This window comes from Archocentrus centrarchus, chromosome 2 (assembly GCF_007364275.1).
Source record: "Archocentrus centrarchus isolate MPI-CPG fArcCen1 chromosome 2, fArcCen1, whole genome shotgun sequence".
In the NCBI taxonomy this organism is placed as follows: domain Eukaryota; kingdom Metazoa; phylum Chordata; class Actinopteri; order Cichliformes; family Cichlidae; genus Archocentrus; species Archocentrus centrarchus.
This window is the reverse complement of record NC_044347.1, coordinates 12823770-12838012: the sequence shown is the minus strand read 5'-3', so window position 1 is coordinate 12838012 and position 14243 is coordinate 12823770. Positions and strand designations below refer to the sequence as shown.

General features: G+C 40.6%; 2 protein-coding genes across 2 annotated transcripts; one reads left to right on the top strand and one right to left on the bottom strand.

Moving 5' to 3' along the window:
• Window positions 1-967: 967 nt before the first annotated feature.
• Window positions 968-8739, top strand: sumo1 (small ubiquitin like modifier 1). The gene is made up of 5 exons (XM_030755389.1): window positions 968-1098; window positions 1472-1546; window positions 4842-4919; window positions 5023-5094; window positions 6883-8739. The coding sequence occupies exons 1-5, from the start codon at window positions 1087-1089 to the stop codon at window positions 6949-6951; spliced, it is 306 nt and encodes a 101-aa protein (XP_030611249.1). The 5' UTR covers window positions 968-1086; the 3' UTR covers window positions 6952-8739.
• Window positions 8740-13040: 4301 nt separating this feature from the next.
• LOC115790578 (claudin-34-like) lies at window positions 13041-13801 on the bottom strand. The gene has a single exon (XM_030744400.1). The coding sequence runs from the start codon at window positions 13731-13733 to the stop codon at window positions 13041-13043; it is 693 nt and encodes a 230-aa protein (XP_030600260.1). The 5' UTR covers window positions 13734-13801.
• Between the last annotated feature and the right edge of the window lie 442 nt (window positions 13802-14243).

Sequence of the window (14243 nt, the reverse complement as noted above, 5' to 3'; positions counted from 1 at the left end):
TATACTGGAAAAAGGATGTTGAAGCTGGAGCTGCCAGGCAGGAGGAAAAGAGGAAGACCACAAAGAAGATTCATGGATGTAGTGAAGGAGGTCATGCAGAGGGTTGGTGTGACAGGAGGATGTAGGGATAGGGTGAGATGGAGGCAGATGATCTGCTGTGGCGACCCCTGAAAATTGCAACCAAAAAACAATTAAGATTTGAATAAAATTATAAAGGCAAAGTACCAAATATGATACTTAATATGATACTTAATAGGATTCACATCATAGGGGTTCATTATGTTTTACGGTGTTGTGCCAAAAAGTGATCGTATGCCAGAAAGTGATTTTTGATGTTTCTATGTGCTTTTATGTGTAATGTATTTGCTCATATTGGTGAATAGAGTGTAGTCAATAGGATTTATGAAGGGCTTAGATATAAAATGAAGAAATGACCTGTTATTCAAGTATGTTTTTGACTCTGCATTTTTGCACGTACATTATAATAAATCCAGTCCTCTTTGGTCACTTAAATATCTTTATAGAGTGTAATGTCATATTTGTTCTGATTTCTGCTGCCCTCTTGGCCACATATCTCTTGAAAAATCTGGCCAATCGCAGTTTTTACCCTGACAAATAAAGAATATATAAAAGTCGCTGCCAAAAACTGATTGCAGCTTCTACCTTGTGATGGAAATGTTGTTTCTTACTCAAAATGACTTGATATCATTCACGAGAGATATGTTTGACATATTTTTCACAGATTATAGGTCAGCAAGTCATTTACAACAGTTTAAATATGGGCAATCATTTTCTGGCAATCACTTTTTGGCAGACGATCACTTTTTGGCACAACAACGGCTCCATACAGTGTTTTTTCGGGGGGGGGGGGGGGGGCTCTTTTTACAGTACAGGTTGCCGACCCCATTTTTCAAAATTAAGCTTTCACGACACTACTTTGCATTAGAGAGACTCTTATTTTGAAAGACGCAGCTCACTGCGTCACTTCAGGTTAATGTCGAGCAACATCAGGCAGCAGCTGCGCCTCTGAGCTAACGCTTCATCTATTGTCAGTGTATTTTTGCTCAGCACACACAGAGAAGGAACATGTCAGATACGGTAAGACGCGATCTCTGAAGACTCCGTGCTGTTTTATCACCTGTAGGAAATGGAAAAAGACTGGTTAGCGTTTATTTACGGCCGCTACCTCGTATCGGGTCATCTAATATGCTAGCCGTTAGCTCATGTAGCTTCAGGCCCTGAAGTCACAGCTTATGTAGCAGCTAGCGGCTAGCTCTGGTTTCTTTCTTAAAGTTCTGTTGCGGGTCAGTAATGTGAAACTGAAACAGCAGGAAAATAGTGTCAGTGTTGACCACAAAGCAGCGACATTAAGCTTTCGGGCCCGTTGGAAATATATAAATATATACGGGTGTGTGCATGTGTGTGTGGTGTTTGGAAGTGTTTTGTTTATTTGCTGTTTGTTTACTTTTAGGAGACAAAACCATCCAGCCAAGACGGAGGGGATAAGAAAGACGGAGAGTACATCAAACTAAAAGTGATTGGTCAGGTGTGTATGTGTTATGTTATTAATAGTTGTTACTCATACACTTTGAGTTATTGATAGCAATGTTACTGTAGAGTCAGCTCCGGAGAGGCAGGAGAGGCTGTTATCAAAATAATGCCGGACTCTATGACCAGAGGTGTGTATGTACAAGAGTCTAAGGGTTTATGTATATAAAAATAAAGTGTACATAAAATGAAACAGAAGAACCAAATCAATAATCTGCCCAGTGGCCCTATTAATAAAAATCTAATATTTGGCATGAGTCTTGACTGATGCTTGTGGTGGTCTTTTGACTTATCCATAGAGCCCGACCGATAACCTCGGCAGGCTGACGTTTTCTGCCAATATTAGCTATTCATCAGTCCTGGATTTATATATTTTGCAGGTGTGAAAATTCACGCTGTTCAGCTTTAGGAGCGTGGAGCGTGAATTTCTCCAGAATCTGGGTGCATAGCGTGAGGCGAAGGCTGGGGGTCTGGGGGCCACTGAGGCTGACTACTCACCTCAGTGGCAAGCCTTTTTATGTTTTAATGCTTTGAGAGCCAGTTGTGTTACCCACCTTCCTGTATTATTTTTTTGCCAGCTTATCTGCAGGATCCATTTTAAATTGTCATTTAAAAATGTTGGATTGTGCGACAGATTGGTTCACGCAGAAAACTATGTTGCAGAAGTACGCTACTATGCCGGAGCACGGGGCCAAATCTTTAAACACAACAACCCCACCTCAAGGGATATACGTTCATGTGCTCATTCAGCAAAAGCTGCCGCAAGGTGCACCCTACACAGTGATGTGCGATCGCAATTTTTCACTCTTGTCAGTGAAGGTCTAGGCACGCATTGTTGTGAGGATTGATTTATTATGTTTTTATCAGCATTTGTAATGGCCGATCAGTGAAAATTAAAATGTAATCGAGAGATAGGAAAACCATCTTTCAACCATGTTATGAGTGTTGACGTTGCACAGTTTGCCCGTAGTTTGTGTTCAAACGTGTCACAACTTCCCTGCTTGCAAGATGTGCTTGAAATGCCACAAACACAGCAACCAGCTGAAATGAGTCGGGCGGAGCATAAATGAGACGATAAGTAGCTACACGACACAAGTGTGAGGGAAATCTGTTTCTGAAGGGGGGGGGGGGGGGGGGGGGGGGGGGGGGGGCAAAAAATATTGGCTGATATGTCTGATTTGTGAATCACCAATTATCGGTATTGGGAAAGCTTCTTTTGGTTGTTCCCTAATTTGCAAGTTGTTGCCATGGCAGATGAATCCACATATTTGGCGCAGACTTATTTATTTTTAGTGCCGAATGTCCTTCCTAATGGAGTTTTCCCAGGGATTTGTGTGTCTTCCCGGTCTCAAACTGAGGATCTTTTGCATGTTAGGCAAATGCTTTAGCTACTTACTCTAACATCGGCAGTCAGAGTAAGCGGTCACACAAAGCTGGTTATCAACTCACCAAGTTAGCCCAGAGTTTTAGAGTGTGTTTAGATGAAAGGGGGGGCATCTAACCCATCACAGTTATGGATGAGAGTACTGGCAGCAGAGGATCTGATTTTTACAAAGAAAGATGAAATTTTAATGTGGGGAAAATATAAAGAGGTTAAAGCATAATACAGGCTGAAAGCAGCACAGCTGCCTCAGACAAAGCAGCTCTGTGTGTGTGTGCGTGAGAGAGTGAGAGAGGAAAAGTGCTGAACAGTAATTTAATGTTAAAAGCATTGTATGACTATGTGAACGTGTTAAAGTGCTTTGGTCTGTAAGATTGGAAAACATGTATATTGATAAAGTTTAGCCTGTTTGAAGCCAAGAAAAAGAGGCAGCAAAAACAGCCGACTATGTGAATTAACAGACTTGTCGATATCAATATCACAGCTCTATCATTAAGACACGGGAGAATCTGATGGATTATTATCAAGTATTTCCATTAATGTTTACTGTTTTTAGTTTTTATTCTTTCAGCTGCTGCCTCAGTGGTGATGAACAGCCTGAAAGTAAAGAATAAATATAAAAATAGAACTGAAACGAAGGCTCAGTCTGCATGCAAATTTGATATCAGGTCAGCAAGTACAAATAGGTACTGTGTTTCAGGATCATATATTCATGCTTGTAGTAGAATGAAGCTGTTGTAAAATTGTGTGCACAGAGGTCTGAGGGGTCTTTCAGAATTGACTGGTCAGTAGGTGGTGATTTCATATCTGTTGAGGTGCTGAGAATATTACCTGGGCCAGAGCAGGCCATTTTCAGAGTTTTGGTTTAAAATTGACTGGAAGCTTCACATTTTCACTCATTCTTTTATTGGTGGGCTCCAAGTGGTGTTTTATATTAAGAAACATACACTATTTCCAAAAGCATTCACTCATCTGCCTTCATACACACATGAACTCGAGTGACATCCCATTCTTAATCCATAGGGGTTAATATATTGTTGGCCCACCCTTTGCAGCTATAACAGCTTCTTCTGGGAAGGCTTTCCACAAGGTTTATAAGGTATTTATAAGGTATTTAATGGGTTCTGACACAACATGATTGATTGGAGTATAGTACCTGCGGCAGTACTATTTGGGGGGGCTGGATGGAAACCTCTGGCGGGCCGGATGTGGCCCACGGGCCACCAGTTGACGTTTCCTGCTCTAGTGCCTGTTGAAGGTCACGCTCTAATGAAGCCAGCAGAACCATATCATCTTCAAAAAAAAAAAAAAAAAATGCAGGGTTCTGAGGTTCCTGATTCGCCTTGAGATCCTCTCCATGAATGTCACAGACAGGATCCAAGACAAGAGGCAACACTGTTAAGGACTGTTTTGTCATTAATTGTGTTTTTCTGTCTTTTTTTTGTATTTTATGAGTCTGTTTTCATCTTTTTGTTACTCTCATTCTTGTATTTCAAGCTAAATTTAAAGATCTGGTTTGGAGATGTGGAATATTTCAAATATTTGAGGCAAAAACACTCAAAAAATTTAGATTATTGCAATATCTGTGGAAAAAAAGATGCAAAACTTTACAAAGTAGTGAAAAACATTTAAATAAAATCAAAGCCTGTGGTATTTAAAAACTTCCATGAATGACCCCACACAGTAAAAAATATCACAGCAGGGCACAGAAATGTGTGGCACTGGGTCATTTGAGAGTCAGAGGTGTTACAGTCCACCTGCGCTGTGGAATCTGAGTTAATACAACACAAACTGAAGGTTATTTACAGCCAGAGGTGTCATAAGTTTTAGCTTCTTGCTTCATAAACACATTAAAGTTCCTGATGTCGTATGTGGGTTCTCATCACTCTCTTGCTCCCCCCCCCCCCCACAGGACAGTAGTGAAATCCACTTTAAGGTGAAAATGACGACACATCTAAAGAAGCTGAAGGAGTCGTACAGCCAGAGACAGGTAAATCAGTGACACAAGTTTGGTTCCTGGCCACACGCAGAAGGCTGAGAGCTGAGAAATAAGTCACTTTAAAAAAACCTTTGTGTTTGTGTTTTTACTCCAGGGTGTCCCAGCAAGCACGCTAAGGTTTCTGTTTGAAGGGCAGAGAATCGCAGACAACCAGACTCCCAAAGAGGTAACCTTTCATCTTTAGGCTTTAGCGTCCGTTTAAGTCTGACACTTTAATGCCGCTTTCCATTTACCGTGAGTGCTCTGACACTGCGGTCGTGGCTGTATTTGCCGCTGAGCACTAACAGCCACATTAACCCTATAACGCCGGGTGATCACCGCTGAAGCACCCATTACCTGCCCCTACTAGCCGTGAACAGCTGGTTAAGACCGAGTGAAAGAGAGAGAGAAACCGTTTTTCCGATAGGACAAACGTAGCGTAATTACGGTAATTTAAAGTATCTGACGTCTCAGTGGTGATATGCTTGGTGTTAACCAGCTGTTCATGGCAGGTAACAGGTGAATTGGCAGTGGTTGTCCGCTATTAGAGGGTTAAAATGATCTTGGAGAGTGAGAGGAGGCTTGAGGAATGGGGAAGAAGTGTACTGGAAATGATTTTCGAGAACAAGGATGATGTGCAGTGCTATAGCAATGACAGAGGGATGAAGCTGATGAGCCATACCATGAAGATATGGGAAAGAGTTGTTGAAGCCAGGTTAAGAAGAGAGGTGATGATCAGCGAGCAGTGAGAAGATGTGATGTTTGCTTTGAGCGTGTTGATGGAGAGGTCTAGAGAAGGTCAGAAGGAGCTACAGTGCGTCTTTGGCCCCTTTTCGACCGACCCGGTGCCGGTGCCAGTATTTGAACCGTTCAGCGTTTTTTTCCACCGCAAACTCACTCAGTTCTTGGCCAAAAAAAACGGGTTCAACTCCGGCACCATAAGCTAGCTGGTCTGGAACCAAGAACGGGTGACGCAAACAGCAGAAGGGCGTGACACCATAAAGTTTTTCTGCATGGTGTGTATTACACGAGAAAAGCCATGCGATTTTCACGGCTGTGAATTAGGTTGGGCCCTAAGGCTGAATTTGCTGCTTTGTGTCAGTTTATAACAGATAAAAAGACACAAAGTGTGTACTTGTTGTCTTGCTCGTAATCGCTGTCTGTGCACAGAGATGCTGCAGTAGTTTTGTTTAGACAGTAAAATATGTTCGCAGCACAAGAAGTAGAGTTTACAAAAGGGAAGTGTGTTCTCCCACGTTTGTGCCCTTCGGCTTCTGTTTCCAGATGAGGACCCGCCCATATAAAGGATCAGTTCACAAAACGCGGTGGAAACGCAGGCTCGTTCTTAAGCATTTCGCCGGTTCATTGAAACCAGCACCAGCACTGGTACCTCAGCAGTGGAAACGTAGTACCAGTGGATCTATAGAAAGCATCTCATATGGTGCCAAGATGCTGAAGATGTTCAGATTCTCATTGGGAGTGACCGGGATGGGCGGGATTAGAAATAAGTACATCAGAGGGACAGCTCAGGCTGAGCAGTTTGGAGACAAAGTTAGAAAGGCAAGACTGAGAGGGTTTGGAAATGTGCCGAGGAGAGAGACAAAGGATGTTAAAGATCAGGCTGCCAGACAGGAGGAAAAGAGGAAGACTTCAGAGAAGATTCATGGATGTAGTGCAGAGGGGTGGTGTGACAGAGGTGGATGCTGGGATAGGGTGAGATGGAGGCAGATGATTTTTTGTGGTGACCCCTGAAAGAAGAAGACAATGATGAGCTTTTTTCAGCTAATTTAAGCACTTATTTAAAATTTGAACTTTCTTTTGTTTGTCATCGTGTGTTTATGATTTTTTTTTTGTATTATTAAAGGAGAGGCCAGAGAACAGGGTGTGCATGCTAGGTGGGGTTTGGCACACTGTAAATAACCTAAGAAATTATTGTCGTACTAAAATGTCTGTCTGTGCTGTGTGTTAACATCAGCTGGGGATGGAGGACGAGGACGTGATCGAGGTGTATCAAGAACAGACCGGCGGACTTTGGAACGATTAAACTTCCTGCATTTCTAAATCCTTTTATTTCTTCTTCCTCTTTTACTTATTTTATATTTTATTTTGTATGTATGTATGTACGTATTTTTGTTCAGTTTCAAACCATCTGGATCAAAATGGACTAAATTAGGGCTTCCATGTGTGTGAGGACAGGCAGGTGAATAGACCGAGGACACGGACCCCTGGTTCTCTGAGGTGCAGAGATGAATTCAGCCCACATTTACCAAAACAAAACACTTTTTTTCTTGTGGTTTTATCTTCTCTGTGCAGTTGTGTCAGAAGAGGCAAATAATGCTTTGATAACCAGCTGCAGAAAAGGAATAGTTCACCCAAAATGAAAAGGTTTGTCAGCTTTGTTTCAGTTTTCTCCGAAGCGTTTTGGTTTTAAGGCCCACATGTGAATTTTAGGTGTTACCTGTGGGTCGAGACAGTGTGGGATTTGATAGTTTTAAAGTTTAAATTGATCTTCTGCTTTGATCTGCGCTCCAACCCTTCACGAAGTTAGATGAAATTCAGCTTTTGCATAATTCTAACAACCAAAAATGCGGAAAACCGTCAAGGTTAGTCATGTTATAGTGAAAAGGAAAAATCTGACTGGTTTTTGCATGTAACCATCGTTGTATCACCTACTGGATTCTGGAAATTTTGAAGCTTTTGAGCCAGAAGTGACCATATTTGGTCGATAAGGTGGAGTACTACGTAATCGTTTTGGTTAAGAAGCTGACCACGTGATGTATTTACACTTGATATTAACATCTGGATACTGAGACTTAGGGTTGCTTCATCTATGGGAGAAATATAATCACGATTATTTAATGCAATACCTCAAATTTGGAAACATCATCTATCTTAAATAGGGTTTTTTGTTGTTGTTGTTAAAACAACTGAATCAGAACCTGCAGAATTTAGTTTTCATCACCAGGGGCAGTGTTTTTAGCCCCTACTGATATTTCCTCAGAGGCGTTGCCTGTTTGTAAATAAGAATCTGTCCTTTAATAATTTACCAGGGTTAAATAAAGGTTACAGTCACTCACTTCACCATCTTGTGGTAGAAACTGGTATCACATCAAAGTACAGCCCAGTCCTAGTTCAGCCTCAGTTTATATCTCCATCAACACAACACGCAGCATTTGTTTCTTCACGTTCTGATGATAGCTTTAATGAAGTTTAAGAGCTTTTAGACTATTTTAAACAGAAGAATTTAAATTTAGTACCTCTAAGTGGAAATTCATATCAAAGGATCATCAGGAAGTCTCACAGACGAGGACGACTTTGGCTTTTTGTTTTTGGGCTCCTTTGCTGCATTTGTGCGAAGACATAAATATGTTCTTTCAGCTGAAGAGTCATGCAGGCGTGCCTTTTTTTTCCCCCTTCTTTCTGTTCAAATTGCACTCATTTCAGGCTGTTCAGCATCTATTAGACAATTCAGTACATGTGAAGGTACCCAAAGAAAGGGAGTGTTATAGGTTAAAATGATTTGGTTTTACTGGTCTGATCTTTTTGAGATCAGATCGGTGTGTATGTAGCCCATAAACCAAAGTCAGTTCAGAACCCCTCCTCTGATGTCAGAGATCTGTAATGTTACATTCGTCTGTCATGGGGGATTTATGCAGAATTTTCCATAATTTTTAAAGGTGTTTGTAACACTGATGGGTTCTCATTTTTTTGCCTTCATGGCTCAAGTCAAGTCAAGTTTATTTATAAAGCACATTTAAAACAACGACGTTGACCAAAGTGCTGTACAAGATCTGTAACCCCAAGGACTATACTAAATAAAAATAAAAATATATAAATAAATAAATAAAATAATAAAATAAAAATAAATAAATAAAAACATTAAGAACAATAAATAACATAAGAAAATTAAAAATTAAAACGTTTAAAACAAGTACCATAAAATACCATAAAACAATCATCTAAAAGGAGGTAGCACTGCAGCCAAATGCCAAGGAAAAGAAATGTGTTTTTAATAGAGATTTAAATGTGTGTATCGTCTGAGCTGTGCGGATATGGAGAGGTAGATCGTTCCATAGCTTTGGTGCTGCTGCTGCAAAAGCTCGATCACCTCTCTGTTTTAGTCTAGTTTTAGGCCTCTGTAAGAGCAGCTGGTTCGATGACCTCAGAGCTCTTACAGGGGTGTGACAGTGAAGCAGCTCAGACAGATACAAAGGTGCCAGTCCGTTTAAGGCTTTAAAAGTAAGCAATAAAATCTTAAAATCGATTCTAAAACGGACAGGGAGCCAGTGAAGGGATGACAGGACTGGGGTAATGTGTTCATGCTTTTTTAAACCGGTTAAAAGACGAGCTGCCGCATTCTGGACTACCTGCAGGCGGCGCACAGATGATTGATCTATGCCAAAGTACAGAGAATTACAGTAGTCCAGGCGGGAAGTAATAAAAGCATGAATAACTTTTTCCAGGTCCTGCTGCGGGAGATAAGGTTTTACCTTGGCAATAACTCTGAGTTGGTAAAAACTGATTTTGGTAACAGCACTTACTTGCTTCTCCATTTTAAAACTACTATCTAAAATGACACCCAGATTTTCACAGCATCACGACAGTGAGGAGCCAAATGACTCGGAGTGCCAGAGGAGTAGCTTGAGGGGAAACAAGCCGAACTAAACCTGCCACAGCCTGCAGAAGATGTAAAAAAAATAATGCATAAAAATAATTTGTTGCCTTTGTTTCATCCTGTTGTCATAATTATTGAATGCCATAATTCGATTAAATTTTTGATTAATTACACAGCCCCACAGACATCCCACCTGTGGGCCTTTACTTTTGCTATTTAAATTTTCTTCCTGTCGACTCGATGCAAATTATCGAGGCTCGGTCGGCGTTACTTCTGCTTCCTTTCGTCGGCCTCGCTCGAGCTGAGGTGGAGGCATCATTAGATGATCTTCGAACATGTGGCAGCGATGTCTCTCATTTTCGATTGTAGCTGAGATTAAATGTTTATCCCAGGTATAAACGTGGTGACAAAGTCAGGGATTTCTGGATGAACTGTTCCTTTAAGTTTTCATCTACATCTGGGAAAAAACGTTATTATTTTTCACCATTTTAGAGGCTTCATTCCACATGTTTTGTGTGACATTCATGGCTCATAAACAGCTGGATTAGTGGACAGTCTGTCTGTAACTCACATCAAAAGGAGGGGTTTGTTTGTGTTGATTTGAATCATCTGCAGCCTCCCGTGTGCCATGTTTCACACACTGCACCATGTTGTAAAATGATAATAACCAACCTGATATGAAACTACTTCAGATTTGAATTCATTTTTTAAGGAATTGCTCTTTACTTGTATATGTTGTATTCAGTATTAGTGTGTTTGAATGATATGCCATGTATATTTCCAGTGTCTTTATTTTAATAATGTTCAAGGGTTTCATTCTGTAATAATATATGAAAATATAAACATGTTATAGACACGTTTTTCCTTGCTGACAGTCACAGAGATTTTTAAAAGTCCTCCAGCAATTTGTGCAAAGAAAAGTCTTCTGGTGTGGTGTCGGTGCTTGTTTTTATTAAAGCTTTTCTTTCCTGGTTTTTGGAATGAAACTCTTAATCTGTGTACTGTATGAAGTTCCTCCAGAAGGTTAAACGCAGCCCCAGGACTCTGTGTCGCATTTAAATCAGCTGTTTGTGCAGCTTATCGTCACAGAAACTCAGAACATCAGGTTAAAGGTTAAGGCCGCACTTCAGAGTTTATCAATGAAAGCAATTTTAAATAAAGTTATCCAATTATCAGTGGATTGTCATTTCCCAGAGGTGTGTGCATTTAAAAAAAAAAAAAAACTGCCTCGATTAGATTTCCTCAACCGGCTGCTGAAAATTTGTCCTTTTTGTGCATCAGTGATATCTGCTCCACCCAAACTCCACCTAGACGTATAGGGCTGTGATTTGAGCCATAACACTGATCTCAGTGAGGTGAAGGGACTGTCCGCCGCTCGAGGAACATTGATTACAGATGGTTTGAAATTCTGGAGATGAGCTTTTGGCTTTTTTGAATAAAATATTTAAAAACAAACAAACTGGTGTGTAGTGTATTTTATTGTGTGTCTGCTTTCTGTAATTGTAGTATTCCATTAATTTAAAGTGGACCTGTGATGCTTTTCCTGTAGCATTTATCCTGTTTGAATGGGCTGAACAGCTTTACAAACAGAAGGGGATCAGTGAACTCCCGACACACTGCGGCAGCGGACTGTGAGCGCACACTCGGCACATTTCCATTAGTAGTTCAGTTTTTGAGTGAGGTCATGCTTTAAGAACCGCACTCAAACTCGGTGAGCTTTTCAGTGCGAGCCGTTCTTTCACAGATGTTTGTAAGGGCAGACTGCACAGCTAAGTGCTTAATTTTATACACCGGTGGCAGTGGGACTGAGAACACCTGAATTCATTTAACAGGTGTGCATAACCTCTTATTAGCATCAGAGACATGAGGGGTACATCCCAAAGTCTGACCTGCACAGGCCCACTCCAGAGTCATCCTCAGTCATGCTGGTTACACGATTGCTGCAGAGCCACTGAAGTACTGTTAACCAAATGATTAACTGGAGCTTGAGCTGCAGTACAGAGGATGAATTGAGGGGCTGCACAAAGGCCCAGTATAGGACAACGGTTATTTTTGAACTGTTGATCATGCAAAACTATTCTAGTAGAGTCTGAGAATAGAAGTATGGAGCTGGAAACATGCGGGATATATGCATAGGAAAACAAATATGTTTAGATCAGATGTGAATTTTTGTATTTTGCCAGTTGGTGAGCAAATATCAGATTAAATGTAAAACTTTTTCACAGCTGTGGATTGAACCTCAACTAATAAGTCATTATTATTGTCTTATTATAATTTTTAATTTTATACTTTTTCATTTATTATCTTTTTAATTTATACCATTTAAAAATAATTTTATATATTTGTTGTAATTTTCTTTTCATAGTTTATTTTATGAATTTAAATTTTATTTTGTACATTAAATTTCATAATTTCCAATAATTGAGGGGTTACAATAATTTTATAATTTTCTTTATTTTTAAAAAGTAATTTTGCATTTTATGCCATACTTTTTATAGTTCTCCATTTATTTTATATATGTATTGTAATTTAGCATATTTTCCCCAGCATGTTATTTTAACACATCGTCAGTTTATAATTTTGGATTTGATGTATTTTCTTTTCCGTTATTTTGTCTCCTGATACTTTTGAATGAAAAAAATATTTTATACTGTATTTTACTTTTTATATTTTTATCTCAGTTGGTTAAAGAATAAAACCAGGAACTAAAGTTTACACTTTCACTCCAGTTTAAGGGAAGTACAAAAAAAAAGGGAGGGGGGGGTCTTTTTTTTTCAATCAGATATTGACTGAGCCACAGGAATCCAGTAAAAATCATTTATATTTACACTCAGGAATAAAATAGCAAACCCTTTTACATTCCCAGACCTCTGAAGAGAAGTGGTGGGAATTACTTATTCGTTACAAACTAACAACCATCCATCTGAATGCTGCGACTTACAGCCTTTCTTGTGACTCATTAATACATAACTGAGGTGTTTTCAGAGAACTGCAGATTAAAAGCCCTGGGAGGTCACAGTATTCTCACTTTCACATTTACCTCAGTCAAAGCGCAAGAAAACATCAAAACTGTGATCTGATGAGGAAGTGGCATTTAAAAAAAAAAAACACATGCATGTACAGCAGATTGTGTAACATTAACATTCAGTTATTTAGAAGATGAGTCACATTTACACAACAGCTTAAGTAAGTAGCTTAAAAACTTGTATGTACAGTGAAAAGCTTTATTTCCATTCATCTGTTTTGGCTCTAATATTAAACCATAAGCGTTGAGATTTCTTCATTTTTGTGCCTCTAAGCATGAAGGTGAGGGCGTTAATGGTGTTTACTGTCAGGAGATGAGTCATTCAGTTCACCCTCCTCCAGATTATAAAACTTGATGAGTCACTGTAAACACTCGAGGAACTAAATAAGTAGAAGTCTGTGCAAAAATTTCCTTTTTTTTTTTTTTTTTGCCATTTCATCATTTTGAGGTGTTTCTTTGGTGAGTTTTTCTATTTCGCAGCCACACAAACACCTCACAGGTGTTCCTGAGACTCAAACGTGGGGTTATCCTGCCCTCCGCTGGCATTTTCCAGCGCCAACTGCTCTCTCAGAGGTAATCTATATGAGCAGAAAATAATCCCAGACACAATCATCAGGGTTGATCCCACAATCCCGACTGCAATTCCGCCCCCCACGTGCTGCGACTCAGGTGCTGGGGGGAGTTTAAACTCAGGCGGGAAATTGATGGTCTGATTGGTCACCACTGTGCTCAGATTCCACAGGAGAGGCACGAGAGATGTCCCGGCAGCCAGTAAGCACAGAGCTCCTGTGAAGATGAACCCTGGGCGGATCAGAGAGATTTTACCTTTCCCAAAGTAGGCATTCCTCATGGAGTAAACACCACCAGCATTCCCGCAAAGCCCCACCAGCAGAGACAGGAGCATGAGGACCTGACCTGCAGCAATCTCAGGTGGAGTGAAGGAATCGGTGAGTCTGATGTACCTGCAGTACATAATCCTGAAGCCCTCACTGACCACAGTGTAGCTGTTGAAGCAGGCTCTCCAGAGTCCGACCCACGCCACACCGGAGCTGATCACCTCCCTGTCCGACACATGCCACACCCTCCACTGGATCAGTCCAAGGGCCACGCCGGTGAGCATCCAGCCCAAGCAGGCCAGCCAGAGGGCGCCAAACTGGGCGTGGGCAGTGTGAGCCAGGTAGGTCATAGCAGTGGAAGTCCTGATGCTACTGAAGGAGTCAGCAGGAGATCAAAACCAGGTGGAAGATGGGAGGTGACACCTCCATCATTTTGCACTTTGAGATCTGAGGTCCGGTATGTTCTTGCTCTTGTTTCTTTTCTCGCAGTCACAGGTCGGTGTTTTTCCCCCCTCCTTCATCTCCTGGGTTACCTGCCAAACAAGCACCTGCAGCTCCCTGTGAGAGGACAGAAACACAGACGCAGCTGTTAGTGAGCAGCAACAAAAACTATCAACAGACAGTAAAGGGCAGCATTTTTTTTGGGCTTCTCTTCCTCTTCATGAGCTCTGTGCAGTCATACTTCCTATAGGTACTACAGATACTTCCTTTTTAATCAACCTGTAGCTCTTCTCCTGTAATAGTTCTATGTGCAAGTTCTTCATAGAGTCATCTTTATATATTAAACTGTTAGATTTATATCCTTTACTGTTAAATTGATAAAAATGTTCTAAAGTGTTGAATTTGCCTGAACGATACTA

Coding starts and splice junctions, on each gene's coding strand:
- sumo1 (XM_030755389.1), top strand. Junction 4,920..5,022: donor AGTCGTACAGCCAGAGACAG/GTAAATCAGTGA, acceptor TTTTTACTCCAG/GGTGTCCCAGCAAGCACGCT. Junction 5,095..6,882: donor ACAACCAGACTCCCAAAGAG/GTAACCTTTCAT, acceptor TGTTAACATCAG/CTGGGGATGGAGGACGAGGA.
- LOC115790578 (XM_030744400.1), bottom strand. CDS start 13,733: ATGACCTACCTGGCTCACACTGCCCACGCCCAGTTTGGCGCCCTCTGG.